Here is an 18,215-nt window from a genome sequence, read left to right on the forward strand (position 1 = left end):
CTGCCACAGCTCGCAGGTCAGTATTCAACTGACCCCCTGCACACGCCGTTTCTCTCTTGCTAGGTATTTGGGGCAAGGGGGAAACGGCGTATGCGGCCGCTGAAACAGCAAGAGTTGCGGCTAAATGCAGCAGGCGCCCCACTGTCACTGACAGTGAGGATTCCCCCATAACATTGAATACGGTGAGCGGCCGGTGCGGGGGTTAAACGGCGAGGATCGCTTGTTTTTATCGATCCCCTTCATTTAACCCCCTTGCCAGCCACATTGAAAAAACCCCATTGACATCGATTTGCAGGATGCAGATCCCAGGGCTCCACATAGGACTCGAAACCGCTTCCTTCTACTGGAATGTATATTATGGGAATACTTATGTTAGTGTTGTCATTTATACAGTAGTTATTCAAAAAATGAAAATAGTACTCTACACACATGCACATACATACAACCCCCCCCCCCCCCCCCCCCATAATCTTCTATGGAGGGGGGTTTGTGTTTATTCCGACATGGACACCGTATACAGTAAGTGTACCACGTGCGCTCGCCATGCTTTGGGCATGGTGCCTCGCTGTGTTATATTCTCCCCCATAAACCATAAGTTAGCGAGCAGGGGTCCTCCTAGGTCAATGTCAGCTTGTTACTACCCAGTTTATTTTATCACTGTTTCCAACTGTAAAGTGCAACGGAATAGGCTGCGCTATATAAGAAACTGTAAATAAATACATATCCAGCAAGTTTAAAACAGATCAGTGTCCCTGCACAAATTGCTTTCACTTTCTGTTATGGCATATTTAAGCACACAAAGAAGTCATTTGGTCCGTCGAGTGGCCTCTGGTGGTCACTGGCAGTACTCATAGAGATGAGGAGTAGTTAGCCTTTTATATGTATAGATTTTTGGTTTAGTGCAGTGAATGGATGTAGAAGATATCTACTGTATGTTACAAAAGTTTGTATTTTAATGGTCTATCCTTGTTTTCATTTAATTCCTTAGTTATAGCAGCCCGTAGACGCCAGTATCTGACATCTGCATTTCAAAGATTCTAAACTTCGCAGAAGTTGCAACATCTAGCACTCATCACAGTGTGAAGAAAATCCTGCTACCAAATAAACTTTTTACTTTTTACACAATTACATGTCTAAGTTTAGATTTTGAAGTCCATACACATAAAAAAGTTTGCACTGGGATGTTGGGTGGTATTGGTATACAACTTTATAACATGGGTCCAGGCCCCTTCTAAGAATCAGGGCCTATAGCAATAGCACCCATTGCACCCACTATAGTCATGCCATAGTAATGGCAGCACTCTGATTGGCTGTTCCCACAGTCTGACCAATATTTTTACCATAGCATGTGTCATGTAACTGTTGTTGCCATGGTAAATCATATGATTTATTAAGATTTAAAACTCTTAGTGAAACAAGAACTGAATGGAACTGAGAGAGTTTGTTTATAATACATGAAGGACCTTATTCAGGTCCATTGGCACGCGGACGATGTTTGCGCTTTGCATGGGTGTTCTCATGCTAATGAGGCCATGACTGACATGCGGGGGGGGGGGGGGGGGCAGCTGACATCACCGGATGTCAGCTGCCCGCCCACTTCCCCCAGTGCGTACACGCATATGTAAAGTTGCTCAGAGCAGCCTTACATATGCGTGCACCTCCCACATCTTTCGATGGTCGTCAACCATCGAAAGATGTGGGAGGGTACCAGTGGCATGCAAATGGATGATTATGTAAAACATCCATTCGCAGCCAGTGCGAACGTACGCACCTTGTGAATGGTGGGCTCGCATACCACCATTTGCAAGGCGGGATCTGGTTCACTCGCAAGGATGCAAATTTGCATCTGAGCGAATGAACCAGAATAACCCCCAAAGTCCAAGAACTAGGGCCAACTGGGTCTTTTGAAGCAGGATGCGATCATTAGGTCGATAGTTGAAATATTGACACATGAAAATGGTTGATGTGCATTGGGTTGACACAAGCAAAAAAGGTAAACCTAAGCATAAGGTCGACATGAAAGAGGTCAGCATGACTTTTTCACACTTTTTTTTTTTTTTAATAAAAAGGACTTGTTCATATTTTCCATACCAGTGGACATGGAGTGCGGATATCATAGTGCTCCGACCACAGCAAGGCACCGAGCCCAAAGCATGACTAGTGCAGCAGTACACTTATAAGGTGTCCATGTCGACCTTTCCCACATCAACCTTTTGCATGTATCAACCTTTTGGTCATGTTGACCTAATGCATATGGACCTTTTTTTTTTTTTTTTTTGTCGACCTCTTGAGTGTCGAAATTGTGTTTACCCTATGACCCATACCCTTTTAAAGCTGCAGATTCTCTGTAGCTTTGGTCACTGGATTTAAAACAGCAAAAGCATTAAAAGCAAAACAAGTTTGATTTAGCATTTATTACTATTAATATTTTATTCAGCTAAAAGAGTTGAGCTGACAGACCAGAGGAGGTGAGCGCCGAGCGGCCTGTCAGCACGGCGGGGAGCGAGATGTGGCGGGAAAAGCTGGCACGCTGCTAAACTCAGAGTAGCGTGTAAGTTCTTCCAGCCACATCCCATCCGCCGCCTTGCTGACAGGCCCTGCAGCCGCTGCCTCGGAACAGGAGTAATGTAAGCAGCGTGCGTGTCCTCAACACTCTTGCTGCCTCATCCCGCCCTTACTAGGACAGAAGCTGCTTGACCCCTAGCTACCTAGCTGATGAAAACAGAGAAGTAGAGGGGAGGGGAGTGCTGTGTGTGAGAGAGGTGTCGGGGGGTCGGTACTCTGTGTAGGAGGTGGGGGGATGTCGCTGTGTGTTTGTGAGAGCTGTCGTGGGGGGGGGTGCTGTGTGAGAGGTGACAATGGGGTGGGGGTTGGTGCTGTGTGTGAGAGGTGTCAGTTGGGGGAGAGTGGTGCTGTGTGTGAGAGGTGTCAGTGAGGGGGTTGGTGCTGTGTGTGAGAGAGGTGTCGGGGGGGGGGGAGGTTGGTGTTTTGTGTATGTGAAAGGTGTCAGTGCAGGGGGAATGGGGCTGTGTGTGAGAGGTGTCAATGGGGTTGGATTTTGTTCTTTGAGTGTGTGAGAGGTATCAGTGGGGTTGGGGTTGGTTCTTTTTGTGCGTGAGAGGTGTCAGTGGGGGTTTGGTGCATTGTGTGTGTGTGTGTGTGTGTGTATGTATGTGTGAGAGGTGAGGAGTGCTGTGTGTGAGAGGTGTCAGTGGGGGGGGGGGGGTGTTGGTGTTTTGTGTGTGTGTGAGAGAGGTGTCCGAGTTCCCCGCTGGAGGTATCCAGAGCCAAAGTGCGGTGACATGACTTGAATAATGTCCGATTTGTCTCCCCAAATCGCTGGCTCCTTTCAACCACAAGAGGGCCAGGTTAGGAGCCACTAAACACCCCCTCACAGCCTATTCCTATCCATATGCACACCCCTTCACAGCCTAACCCTATCTACAAACACACACGTAGCCTAACCGTCTCCATACACACAGCCGCAGCCTAACCCTATGCACACACACCCATAGCTTAACCCTATTTAAACACATACAGCCTAGCCAAAGCCTAACCCTATCAATACATCCACACACACCTGTACCTTAACCCTGTCCATACACACAGCCGCAGCCTAACCCTTTTCACACACAAACACACACCCATAGCTTAACCCTATTCATACAAACACTCCTCCGCCACATTGCATCTTCTCTTTTCTCGCCCTGCTCCGTCTTCTCTCACCCTGCACCACCCCCCTTTCACCCTGCGTCACCCCCTCTCACTCTGCGTCTTCTCTCACCCTGCACCACCCCATCACCCTGCATCACCCCCCCCCCTTTCACCCTGCGTCACCCCCTCTCACTCTGCATCTTCTCTCACCCTGAACCACCCCCCTCTCATCCTTCCTCTTATCTAACCCTGCACCCCCCTCTCGCCCTGTCCTTCTCCCCAATATGTCCTATTCACACCCTGCGTCCCCCCTCTCACCTGGTGCCCCTCTCCCACCCTGCACCCCTCGCCATCCAGTGTCCCTATCCCCAATATGTCCCTCTGCCACCCTGCATCCCCCTTCCTATGTAACTCTCCCCAATATATCCTCCTCCCACCCTGCATCACCCCTCTCTCCCAGTGCCCCCATCCTTCCTCCTTCATGTGTCCTCCCTCTCATCCAGTACTTTTTAAGGATACGCCCTTTTGTGATTGACAATTTCCCCTACTTCGGCGTGCGCAACAGTGCACCCTGGAGACATTGGGGGTTATTCTAGTCCATTCTTTCTGACAAAATCCTTCTTAGATGGACAAAACCATGTGCACTGTGGGTGGGGCAGATGTAACTTGTGCAGAGAGAATTAGATTTGGGTGGGGTTTTTCTTCAAAGTGAGATCTATATTGAAGTGTAAAATCATGCAGTCAGTATTTTCCCTGCACAGAAACAAAATAACTCACCCAAATCTAATTCTCTCTGCACATGTTACATCTGCCCCCCTGCAGTGCACATGGTTTTGTCCATCTAAGAAGGATTTTGTCAGAAAGAATGAACTAGAATAAACCCCATTATACTGCTTTTACTTTTCCATACTCCCACTACAAAATTGCCACTTCGACCACAGCCCTGGCCTGCAGCATAAATGTGGTGGGGAAATATCGTGTGAGGTGGGAGTATCCCCTCCACCTTGGCTGACCATGACCCCTCACAAGATCCTACTCCCATTAGGGCTTCTTTGAGAAATTTCCCTGTTTAGGGATGGCCATCGTTGCCATTGTAATCGATGGCAATAGTGCAACTGGCCATCGATATTGTGAAATTATGTAATGGATGACCATCAATATTTTTACCTATCGATGGTCATCCATTTTGTTTTGACTGATTGGCCTGTGAGCAGTGTTCCCTCTAAGCTGTGCGCACGTGCGCGCGCACACAACTCAACGAGTGTGCGCACAGACATTACAACACAGCGCACAAAGTAGCAGTGGTCCCTTTTTGCAGTTGTGGACTCAATTAATGTGTGTTTCACCCATTAACTACATTGTGTGCTGTGTTTTGAATGTTTACTTCAAAATGATATTAAACATTTAAAGTTAACACAAATGCTGAACGCCATTTTCCAGTTATATATAAGTGACGCACAAAAATTGAAATTTCCTTCCAAAGTTGCACAGCCAAAATCTTTTGCCGCACACAGCCTTCGTAAAATTAGAGGGAACATTGCCTGTGAGCCAAACAAAACACAGGGCGGAGCTTCGTGGGGAGCGGAGCTAATCTCTGTGTCTCGGCACTTTGAAAGAAAACAAATGAAAAACATTGGTTTTGCTGCGACGCCGATAGAAGGAAACCATCTGGTTCTCCCGCATCAATGGCAAAGGTATTCAACATTGGCCATAAACCATCGATGATTTTGAATCATTAATGGTCAATGGCCATCCCTAGGTTGGTTTAAAATCCCAATCCGCCCCTGTCATACAGTATGTGTAATACCATGTCTGCACTCATGTCAGGATGCTCTAATAAAATGCATTCTTTTGTAGGATTACATGAAAATGATAAACCTGTCAGATCGTCCCTTGTAGTGCACTTCTGCTTTTCCATCTCATTATTGCAACTGCGTTAACCTGTTTGTAATTCAATAAATGTAGCTAATTTTGTATCCTTTATTGCAGTGGGAAAGCAGAATCATACTATTATCCTATAGAAGCAGATTAATAGTGGTAAGTATTAATAAACATCAGTCTAAGTTACAGTACTAAATATACATAAAAATAGACAGAGTAACAACTCTGACTTTGAAGCATGGAGCTACTGTAAATGTAACAGCTCCAGTTGTTCTAAGCAGAGCTAGTCTCTGATAGCAGGCAGTGAGTGAGCATGTGGGCGTGAACACTTTTCTTGTAGCTCAGTGGTGAGAGCTCCTGCCTTGCATTCCACCATCCAGAGTTCAATTCCCTCGTTCTCCCACTCACTGCAAGACGTCCTAGCACTGCATCCTGCTCATGATTACAGTGTATTTACACGCTTGCTAGATAAGCACTCGGACCAAGTGCCCAGCTTCTCACACATGAAGTTGTGGTTCCACCGGTCCATGGACATTTTAACATCTGCCTGCATCTTATGCAGGCAGATGTTAAAATGTTAATGGACCGGTATGTGCTTTATAAGGAGATTAATCACTATTGTATTTGCTGACATTTGAAAATTACTTTCAGGAAAATCACTGAGGAACCTTGCGCTTTGTTTATGTGTCAGACTTTAATTATGTACAATTTACAACTAGTAAGTGTATGTTCCCACCCCCCTTTAGCCATTTTTCCTTTTTATAGTAATGCCTCTTATACATTGTGCAACACACCACATTATGCCAAGCACCGTAATGCCCCTTTCACAATATGCCACACAAACTGTAATGGTCACTGAACATTATGCCATACAAACCATAATACCCACTACACTTTATGCCACACAAACTGTAATGCCCATTACACATTATGCCACACAAACCGTAATACCCACTACACTTTATGCCACACAAACTGTAATGCCATTACATATTCTACCACATACCATAACATCTATTACATATTATGCCACATTACAGTTATGCCACTGACACCATTTTATGGCCCACTCATAAAAAAGACCTTTACAAATTACACAGTAAGGCTTCTACCCCATACATTAATTACAGAAATATTTTTACTTACATACTCGTTGCCAGAGGTTACATGCTTCTTGTTGGCTCATTGCCGGGTTACTTGCTCATAACCAGCGGTTTCATACTCCTTGCCGGGGGGTTACATGCTCCTTGCCAGGGGAAGTCACATACTTGTTGCCGGGGGTTACATGCTTGTTGCCATGGGGGGGTTGCATGCTCGTTGCCAGTGGAAAGCTCCATGCTTGTTGCCATGGGGGGTTTGCATGCTTGTTGCCAGGTGGGTTACATGCTCATTGCCATGAAGGGGAGATTTACATGTTCCTGGCCCGGGGGTTCACTATTAACAGCATGCCAGCACTCTTAGAATCTGCACTTCCCAGTAGGGTTGGGCATGCTGCACTACTCTGACAGACACCAGAAGTCCGGCAAGACCTCTAGTGTCTGTCTCCTCCAAGAGGGCGGCCAATTTTGGAGGGGCCACCGTGGGCAGGTGGCATCAACGCAAGGGAGGAGAGGGGGCCTGCTAGCACACCCATTCTTCTCCTCTGCTACTAGAGATTGAGCTCCACCGCAGCCATCCTCGCTACGCCTCTGAGTACAATTCCCTAGTAAAATAAATATACAGATACATTGAACCACCAATATATTATCTGCAGATGAATTGTCTGAGTATGACCTCCAATGTAAGTGATTACACATCTGTATTTACAAACACATCAGTGACATGCTTGTGGTACTAACACAATACACCCTCACTGTGCATCTGAATAGCTACTGCCCAGTCACTACACAATAGATTTTCAATACACTTCTCCATGGGAGGAGGAGGAGGAGGAGGAGGAGGGGCCTGCCACTGGTCCCTGCCACCTAGCTCCCACCGCCGCATCTATGCAATGTGGCTGACAGGGACCAGGACCCCGGTGCATGCACAGTAGCAATGATGGTACAGCGCATGAGCAAAACCCTGGCTTCTATGGACTGCATCAGCTGCAACCCATAGAAGCTGGCTAGGGTTGACATTAAGGCTGGGAGGGAGTTTCCTACAGGAGGACTAGCCGGGCACATGCCGACTAGCAGCCCTGTCACGCCCGCTGCCTACTATGCCTACCGCGCTGCCCGCATCCACGCACACTGCCAGGTACCAGGAAAGGGGGGGGGAGCGGGGGTACCAGCTGCCAGGTACCAGGGGAGGAGGGGGAGCGGGGGTACCAGCTGCCAGGGGGGGAGCAGGGGTGCCAGGTACCAGGGGAGGGAGGCAGGACATGTACCAGTGGAGGGGAAAAACCAGTGTGGGATCTTAAATACAGTTTAAGACCCTTTCTCACTGCCCAAAAAAATGGCTCTTTTTACCGGTATTTGTTAAACGGGTAAAGCACCCTGGAGCTTTCACACTGCAGCTCTACCCTTTTAAAAAGGCTAAACAAATGACAATTTACCGTTTAAGAGCTGCAGTGGGAAAGGTGTATGAGTTGAAGAATGTTTCCTTCCTGTACTACTGAGACGTCAAGCAACCTGTTAGTTTAGACTCCTCCTCATTCCTTAGGTGTGTTTTACAGGTTATCAAAGTCCATTTTTTCCATTTGAGAAATAACACAGCAGAGATGCAGTGTCTACTAGCAAACCATGGAAAGTCTGGTTGTGCTGTGGGTCCTTTCTGTGCTGACAGGTAAACACAATCCTATCTCATACGTTACTCGCTGTTAACCTTGATGATATTGAAATATTCAATGCAGTGTGCGTTGTGAGACACCAATATTTTCTGCAATGAAACTTGCTTGTAAATACCTATGTGGCTTTAAGTGAAGATGACATAGTAATTTAATTAATTTGCATATCAGGTCTAATTGATCACATAATGTGTCAGGCATAGTTAACTGTCCTTTTGTTCCTTTGCTGCTGATGAAGTAATTAATTTGTGATCTGTCAGTGTTCCCACGCTTAACTACTCATATACTCTTTTGTAATTTGTTTTCTCTATATTCATTTTTATTAATTTTTATTTGTAAGTCACCAACATTTCATAATGCAAAAAACTTACATGAAATAAGGTAAAGATGGTAATGCAGCATGCCCTAATGATCTTACACAGTGTTAGACTGTAGCATGAAGGTCCCACCAGAGAATGCAGTCCAAGCTTAAGGGGTGTGGCCAGCCATAAGAGGTGGACATGGCCAGCCATTAGAGAAGACACGCAAACAACAGGGTCATTTATTATAGGAGGGTACAGGGGCACTTTGAATAGCAGGAGGGCTGATCTTGTTGTAGTTTCCACAGAAACAAATCAAGATCCCCAAGTTCCTCCATGATCCCGCTAAACCAAGTTACTGACCCCTAGAGGAGGGTGTGGCCATGGGACAGTTCAACCCTGAGTTTACAATCTGAGTGTGGTGTACTCCTCCTCCAACTAAAAAATATTGCTGTTTTTAATAAACTATTTCTATTATACATTAGATATGTGTATACTCATACGAGTGCACACTGACATATGTCTTAGGGGAGTACTAGATTTGTGCTGATTTTTCCGACAGTCGAAAGAAAACACTTTTTGCAGGTTTTCAGTTGAATTTACATTCGCCCTATGCAATTAAAGTGCCAATTTTTCAGGGGAAAAAGTGTCCGAAAACAGCAAAAATTGAATACGGAAAGTCATTTTTGTGGGGCTAGAGCAGGGGTCCTCAAACTTTTTTGCTCTGTAACCCCATCAGACAATAAAAATAAACACAGGACCCCAGCAAGTTACTGCAGAAGGTCATCACATCACATGTGTAGTCAGCAGACAGCACATACATGGCAGCATTGTGGAGGCACAAAATGGGAGGAGTCTAAAATAACAGACAATTCAGCAGATTATTCAGACTCCTTGAATCACTGACTGAGATTAGAAAAGTCATCAGCCTGATAGTCAGCAACATGGAGTCGCGACCCCATACTGAGAAGGTTGGGACCCACTTTGGGGTCAGGACCCACAGTTTGAGAACAGCTGGTTCTCAGGACCCCCTTAGTCTCCAATTCTGAGTCACTCATGCTTCTATTGCATAAGATGTGCCCTTTTCCCACTAGATTGTAAGCTCTAATGAAAAAAGCCCCCATGTTCTTTATTTTCTCCTCCATGTTATGGTACCTACTATGTATATCCTATTTCATGTATATGCTCTGTTCTCCCCACTGCAATAATAATAGAAACAAACATATAAACATGTTCCTTTACTGGTGGTCTTTATTTTTCTCCAGATTCCTTGGAAGTGAAGACATACAAGCCGCAAAGACCAGCCTTGGTGCAGAAGGATATTTTACTACACTGTGATTTCATTACCCTGGAGCCCATTCAGCTGGCAGATATTGCTGTGAAGTGGACTATAAAGAAGGGCGGTGTGGTGAAACCAGTGTACACATTTAATGACATTGCTGCAGATTCTCAGAGGTCAGGTAGCAGTATTGACCTGAAGTTCCTAGCGATGGGCAACGCATCATTATACCTGCCAGATGTGACGCTGGAGGATGAGGGAGAGTACACCTGCACTGTGTTCATTTCCCACGAGGTGGGAAAATCTACATTGTTGCTTAAAGTGGCAGGTAATGGATAAGCAATATAAGAGCAAAATGATGACACTTGGGATGCTGGGAATGAATCAGAAAACGAAGACAAATCCCTCCTGTTATACATAGACATTTACACTCTGTGCAGCTTTTTAAATGGAAACCATAGCGACCAATCAGATTATTCTCTACTGCATCCTAGAAAATTATAGACAGAGTCTGATTGGGTGCTATGGGCACCATCACTTATTATTGTTTTAGAAGCTTTAGTAAATTTACCCTGAAGAGTCTTGTTGTTTGTTATTTTTATTTTATTACATATATTTTTATTATTTGTTCATTATCAGCTCTCAAGACCATTTTGTAAGAACCTGCTTCAGACCTGTTCACTAGGCGGCATATACTAGCAGCCTAGGGAACAGTTCAATGCCGTAGCATGCGCCGCCCGCATCCCCTCTCTAGCATGCGCGGGTATGTGTACGAGAACACATCCCCTCGCATGCGGCCGGAGGGGAGAGAAATCATTTGGGAGAGGGCAGCCAGTTCCATCAGACAGGGGGGCGGGGCCGCTGAAGGGATAAGAAAGGGGTGGGCGGAGCTATAATGGTACGTCATGTTTTGGGGGCATGGCCAATGCGATTGCGTCCTTGTGACCATGCCCCCCGCGTGCAATTCAGCCAATCACGGTGGGGGCGGGGCTACAGGGACCTAACAGTCGGGATCCTGACAGTCATTAGGGGGACCCAATTTCCCAGACCCTCCCGGCCATTCCGGGAGGGTAGGCAACCCTGATTCTAGGTCCGAACAGTGATTCTATCAATGTTATTTCCTACATTCTGTCTAACATGGCAAATACTGCAGTTAGCATCTCTCTTGTCTTTTTTCTATATAGCACAGCCCATTGTATACCTCACACCGATGAATCCAAATCTAGCAGGGGGAGAGGCAAAGACCCTTTTTTGTAAAATTAGCAATTTTTATCCACAAGACCTTGATATAATCTGGTTTATAAAGAAGCAGGAGATAGAAATAGTTGTTACCAACAACATCTGCACCGGCATTCCACTTCTGGATGAATCCGGAACCTTTAACGTCAGTAGTCAAGTTTCCCTGGTGTTCTCTGAAGATGATAATGGTGCCATCCTCATATGTGAAGTGAGACATGATTCTCTGTTGCAGCCACTAAGGAAAAACAGCATTCTCCACCTTGCAAGTGAGTGGGTTTTTGCATGTGTGGGACCAATATTTTGGCCTGAAACTCAGATGAAACTTTGAACATACTGGGTATGATCATCAGCCCTTATGAAAACATTTTGCTATACATGAATCTCATGGGTGTGGTATAGGAGCCCGATAGCCGGGATCCTGACAGTCATTAGCCAGATGTCAGGATCCCGATTGCCCGGACTCAGACAGCAGGGGGAGCACAACGAAGCACCTTGCGGGCACAGTGGTTTGCTACGTTCGCCACTTATTGTATTCTCGGTCTATGGGGGTCGTGGACCCCCAAAAGGGAGAATAGCCGGTGGCCGTCGGGACCTCGAGTGTCGGGTTGTAACAGTCGGGATTGTAACAGTCGGGATTCCGACATCGGTGTAGACTGTCGGAATCCCGACTGTCTGTCAGCCATCCGGAACCCATTATCATTCTGATCCTAATAATGTAACCTAAGGTGTATATATGCCCTGTGTCAGACCCAGTCATTGCATGTAGTGCTTCACTGACTAATTGATGCATGTGCAACCACTGTTATTACCCATACACACTTGGTAATTTTGAGCTGAAAGCAGCTCAATTATGACATTTGAGCTGCTTTCAGCTCAAAAGCCACCCAGTGTACAGGGCAGCGATGAGCAGTGAGCGATGATGTGCGCTCCCGCATCATTTCTGGCCCAGCCACTCATCTGCTAGTATTACCAGCAGATGAGTGAAGGGGTGGACTGCTTTCCAAAGCGTCCTGCTATGGAAAGTTACCCACACCCTGAAAAATCGCTAAGATGGGTGAATATCGCTTAGTGTGTATGACTATGCACTGAGTGATTTTCAGCTCAGTGATTATCGTTGTACATACAAGCTTGCAAAATCGCCCAGAGTGTATGCACCAAAGCATTTCCGATATTGGTCCCCACAGCTACTGCCAACTTTAGGCTACAAATCAGTTATGTAAAACCAACAGGGTTCTACAGGAACCCTCCATTGGAAATGGATACAGTGCATTGCGGTCAGGCTGACTGCACATGTGCAGAGGCCCCGGCAACAAACTCGGCACATCAACGGGACGGGCTCCTTTTAGTGGCCCACTCTCTGCCTCCGATTCAGCAATGCGATCCTGGGCTCTAATATCACACTCAGGGCCTAATTCAGCATGGATGTGAATGTGCTCTATCGATGCCGACCGCAATCATCAGCAAAAATAGAGTGCTATGGAGTGTTGGAGGAAGGAGGGCCTCAAACCAGTGTCTTGTCTTGGGCCCCATGAGATCTAAATCCGCCTCTGGTTTGAACACACCCCACCCATATCTAACTCTCTCTGAACATGATGCATATGACCTCCAGTTCAACAAGATTTTGCCTTATGATGCATTCTGAATTAGGCCCTTAGATCGCATTGCAAATCCTACCGTTGACTGATTTACAAGCACACTTTATCTTTTGTAAATCAGTTGCTGGATATTACTGAAAATGTTGTCTCTCGTTTACAGTTTCGCAGGAAATCCAGGGAGATGCAGGATATATGGCGACAATTGTTTCCAGTACAATTGGGCTGCTGCTATTAGCTTGTATAGTCATGAATATCTTATATCAGAGGCTACTTGCTAAAGGTATGTTACAAGCTAATAATGTACAGCTCCCCCTTCAGGAGAAATATTCACAACTGTACTACCACAAATATTTAATTTGTATACCGAGCCTATACCTGAATTAAACACAAAAGTCAATCAGAATTAATCACTGGATACTATTTCAGCAAATCTATCCATTCATTCTAAAGTAACAACTACCAATTAATTCTAAAGTAACTACCAATGAACAGGCAGGAAGGTCGACCTGACTTAAGGTCGACATGGGCCAAGGTCGACATGACTTAAGGTCGAATTTGCATAAAGGTCGACATGCGGAAGGTCGACTGGTCATAAGGTCGACATGGGTTTTTCACTGTTTTTTGAGCCGACATGTGCCGACAGGCGGTATTTCATGCCCTACCATCCACTAGGGCAGTGGTGGCCAACCCGTGGCTCTTGAGCCTCATGCGGCTCTCCCCCTTGTAAAGTGCGGCTCCTGCTCCCACTGCTGCCCGCCGCCCACCGTCCGTCACAGTCCCCCCTGCTGCCGGTTCCCTGAATCCCTTCTCCTTCTGAGGGGAGGAGAGTGCGCATCGCGCATCTCTCCTACCCCTTACTGTGCATCCTTGTGACTGGGCTGTCTGCCAATCAGAGCTTGCGGGCCAGCAGCCAATCAGGAGCCAGCCAGCGAGCTTTGATTGGTGGACGGCCCAGTCACAGGGAATTGAGGGGGAAGGAGACGCGCGGTGTGCTGTGCTCTCCTCCCATCGGTGACATGACAGGAGGACTGCAGGGGGACACCAGACTGTCCTCTCCCCGCCCGCCCGGCAGCAGCAGCAGCAGCAACAACGGTGAGTGCTGCTGCTAGGAAATTTGCACTGTGGGGGCATAGCAGTTTGTGGCACTGTGGGGGCATACCAGCTTTTTGGCACTGTGGGGGCATACCAGCTTTCTGGCACCGTGTGGTGCATACCTGGCACCGTGGGGGCATATGTGTATCTGTCACTATTGGGGGCATATGTATACATGGCACTGCACTATTGGAGGCATATTTGTATCACACCCACCCAAGGGGTCAAAATAGACTACACCCCTTTTTTTGGAGCATGTGCCTTTGGCGCGCGCATGATGTCGGCTCTTTAGCTTGACTACCGATATTTTTCGTCTCTTTACCTCTGACCGGTTGGCCACCCCTGCACTAGGGCGTGGTGGGAGAATAAAATAGTGTGCCGAGCGCAGCGAGGCACCGTGCCCGAAGCATAGCGAGCGTCCGATTCTCATTGCCAACTGTGTCCATGTCGACTGTGTCGACATTCGGATAAAAAACAGTGAAAAACCCATGTCGCCCTTCCTCATGTCGACCTTTATGCAAATTCGACCTTAAGTCATGTCGACCTTGGCCCATGTCGACCTTAAGTCAGGTCGACCTTCCTGCCAGTCTACCTAGTGGGGTCGACCTAATGACTGTAAACCTAAGTTCATTCTGACAGATGTACTGATTCCATGTCAACACAGTCGACATGAACACAGTTTCAAGTGCACCGCATCCCCTATTATGACTGATTGTTGCGATAATGATCCAATGCTTTTTTGGTGCAATTTAAGATCTACAAAAAAATAAAACAAGACAGATCAGATAAAATATACAGCACTGATGTCATAGAACACAGAGCATGGAAATGTAATAATGAAGTATTATTTAACTTTTCCTAGTGTCTCCACTGGTATCGCAGCTAATTTTGCCAGAACTGAATGCTGCTGGGGAGAAGATGGTAGCTATATGCAACGTAAGTGGCTTCAGACCCAAAACAATCAACATTCATTGGTACATTGATACACACAGACGAGAAGCGGGAAGTGATCTGTCAGAGAATGAGAGACTGCTGCAAACTGATATAACGCACCATGCACAGCATCCCGTCACTAAACATGGCAATGTGTATAATGTGACTTCACAGTTATCTTTCACCCCCTGTATCCTGAATGATGGAGCAATGCTAATATGTGAGGTGCAGCACAAAGCACTGCAGGCTGTAACCAGGCGTCTGAGTCCCATAAATGTGGTAGGTATGTATGCCTTAGGTATGTCTGCCTTCAGTGTCACAATGGGGCATAAAGGGCCCGCCCGGGGAACACAGTGGTAGGGTGTGGCCCAGAGTGCATGCATGATAATGTACCAGATTAATAACACTGCACTATAGAATATACACCATAGTCCTAACAAAAATGTGAATCTTACCAGTAAACAGTATAAAATGTGAAGCTTAAATTAACATTTCTCCTCTGCTTCCATTAGTCTTGCCATAATATTGCTTTAATCCAGGACATCTGTGAATTACACAGGTTCTGTGGTGGATAAAAAGCAGTTGAAATGCAGTCTTGAACATTACCAGCCACAGAACCTGTTTAAATCAAAAGTGTACATGTTAATGTGGGGCTTACATATACACATCTTTCACTACACAAAGCAAAAAGCTAAGGAATGACTACTGTGTTGTAGGAACCAGGGCCACTGAGTTCTACCCCTTTTACTCCAAAAATCCCGGATCCGACCTGGCATTTGTAACAAGGATCCAAGCCGGGTCAAATTTACCCCGTTTACACTGTGGTGCCTACCCGCAGTATAGATGGAGGTGGCGCTTGGAGATAACATCATCTCCAAGCGCAGGGATCACCGATCACCGTGCTGGGGGCAGCCCAGCACCAAGGGCACCGGGAGGTGAATGGATGCCGCACACAGGCATCCGTTCACCTCCTCTGCTGCCACCACTGCTGTCTGCAGAGTATAGCAGTGGTGGCAGCCACAGTTTCAATACATTCTTGTTAATATTTGGACTGATGTACCAATATTGTAGGCACTGATGCACCTATGATAAGGGAACACTTCTCTTCCTCTGTGCTTGGCATATGCCACCCAGACAAGCCCCAACCTGGGTAATTAGTACATACTGTACCATTGACATGCGGTGAGGTAAATGGCTAATATTAGAGCCAGATTTACACACATGTACTGTCGGAACTCAAGGGTTCATGTGGGCATTATATAAAGGTGCAGCAGTACATACTACTACAAGGCAGACAGGCTATATAACTGATTAGATTAATGTAAAGGAGATTATCATAATATATTTTTTTGTATTTTCATATCATTTTTATAGTCAAAACAGGAGTATTACTAGAGTATGACAGGCTGTGCCTCACCTGAGCACACATTACTTGTACCTAGCCAACAATGGGGCTCTATTAACAAAGGTACCAAATGCAATGTCATGTCAAAAAGAATTCAACACACGATAACCCCCCTGGCCCAGATTGAGCACCCAAACTCTCTTAACCTAATCTCCTATGGAGGTTATCAGAGTCTAAAGCCCTTATTCTGGTTCACTCGCAAAGGCAAATTCCTTCCATGTGCACTGCAGGGGGCAGATGTAACATGTGCAGAGAGAATTAGATTTGGGTGAGTTATTTTGTTTCTGTGCAGGGAAAATACTGGCTGCATTTATTTTTCATTGCAATATAGATCTCAATTTGCCGTAAAACCCCACCCAAATCTAATTCTCTCTGCACAAGTTGCATCTCCCCCACCTGCATCTGCCCCACCTGCAGTGCACATTCCATCTGAGAGGGAATTTGCCTTTGTGAGTGAACCAGAATAAGGGCCTAAGTTCACCCTGAAACAGAACCAATATCCCTGTGCTAGTTTTGGATACTGCAACTAAGCAGATCAGTGTTTGTGATATCATAAGAACACTGTATTTTAGTTGAGACTTGACTTATACTTTATAGCACAGCTGTAGTGAAATATCATGGTAACAAGAAATTAAGATTTTACTGTATTATTAAATTGACCTACTGTATATACTGTATTTTCCTAAAGCACGTCCTAAAAGGAGTTACATTACAAGTTGGCCGCAAGTTCCTGAGACAGGAAAATCTCTGACTCTAACCTGCATAGTTGAAAAGTTTTATCCAAAGCTGATAAGCATCACCTGGCTAAAGAATGGACAGTCGCTGACCAATGTCACTCCACTTGGACCTTTTCCTTGTGAAAATGATTATTACACCTCCTGGAGCCAGACAGACTTACTACTGACTGCAGACGAGGATGGGACGATTTTTACATGTCAGATCAGTCATAGCAGCCTGGAAAGAATAGAGGAACTGTCCTATGAAATCAATTTAAAAGGTGAGATTTCCAGTCCGCTGTAACGGACTTGTCTGCTGAAAACGATGCTATTTAATCAAAGCCACAAATATCACTAACCGTTCCCACCTTTTCTCCCTCAGGAACACCGCCAGAGGTTCAGTTTATTTCTGCTGATCCTCCAAATCCCGCCAACGGAGATCCAATACGCCTCAGCTGCATGATCAATAACTTTTTTCCGGCAGATATAAGAGTAAACTGGTTCAAAAATGGCTGTGGGCTGGAGGCTGGCATCTATAATTCTCAGTGTGTCACCAGTAATAGTGGCCTTCATTCGATGTGTAGTATTTTAAAGTTTACGCCTCAAAATGAGGATGATGAGAGTGTTTTCATGTGTACTGTTCAGCATATTGCACTAAAGTATGGCGAAGAAAGGTCTTACACACTGAGGTTACCCTGGATTACAGATTCAATAAATTCTAATGATAAAATTTAAGTCAATAAATTAATTTTGTCTACTTTTTTTAGCCTTCTCAGGCTAAAGTGATTTTGGCAGTCTGTGTATAACATTATTGTCTTCTGCCCTGGAAGTTAAGGCATCCACAGTCACAAAATCCAAATACTTGAAGAATAGTTGGATTATGGCTTATTTATATATTTATGTTGTGTAACCATCTGGTTCTGTGGCTAATTAGAACCATGTGAAATTCAGGCTTGAATTTGTTCAGCCAAAAGATCCTGTGTATATTAAAGTTTTCCCAGATTAAAGGAATATATTATGGCAAGCCTATATATCAGAGACGTGTGGTGATTGGCTGAGGAGTCACTGTGACTAGTACCAGAGCCAGACTTACACACACTATACTAGCCCAAGCATCCATGTACTGTAGGCTTTAGACATGGGTGCAGCAGTATATACTGCTGGAGATTTGGGGAGTTTTGATCAGAGATGTGGGGACAAGGCAGGTTATAGAGCCAGTGCCTCACCTGTCATAGACTTTTACACCTGAGTTTTGACTAAAAAAAATAGCAGAATAATGCCAAGAAGAGATTTATAATATTTGATATACCTTTTTATATAGTAAAAATTGGGGATTAAACTGGAGTATGACAGGAAAG

At 45.5% G+C, this 18,215-nt stretch overlaps 1 gene segment (V, D, J or C); it reads left to right on the forward strand.

Annotated features, from left to right (window-relative positions):
* LOC146007801 (Ig mu chain C region secreted form-like) overlaps positions 1-18,215 on the forward strand; it is a 37,645-nt gene extending 19,430 nt beyond the window's left edge. The window contains 8 exon segments of the C gene segment in view: positions 5,644-5,691; positions 8,189-8,298; positions 9,864-10,205; positions 11,062-11,382; positions 12,872-12,991; positions 14,666-15,019; positions 16,830-17,138; positions 17,240-18,215. Coding sequence covers positions 8,256-8,298; positions 9,864-10,205; positions 11,062-11,382; positions 12,872-12,991; positions 14,666-15,019; positions 16,830-17,138; positions 17,240-17,592 — 1,842 coding nt within the window.

The sequence above is a fragment of the Crinia signifera genome, chromosome 6 (genome assembly GCF_055691185.1).
Source record: "Crinia signifera chromosome 6, ASM5569118v1, whole genome shotgun sequence".
In the NCBI taxonomy this organism is placed as follows: Eukaryota; Metazoa; Chordata; class Amphibia; order Anura; family Myobatrachidae; genus Crinia; species Crinia signifera.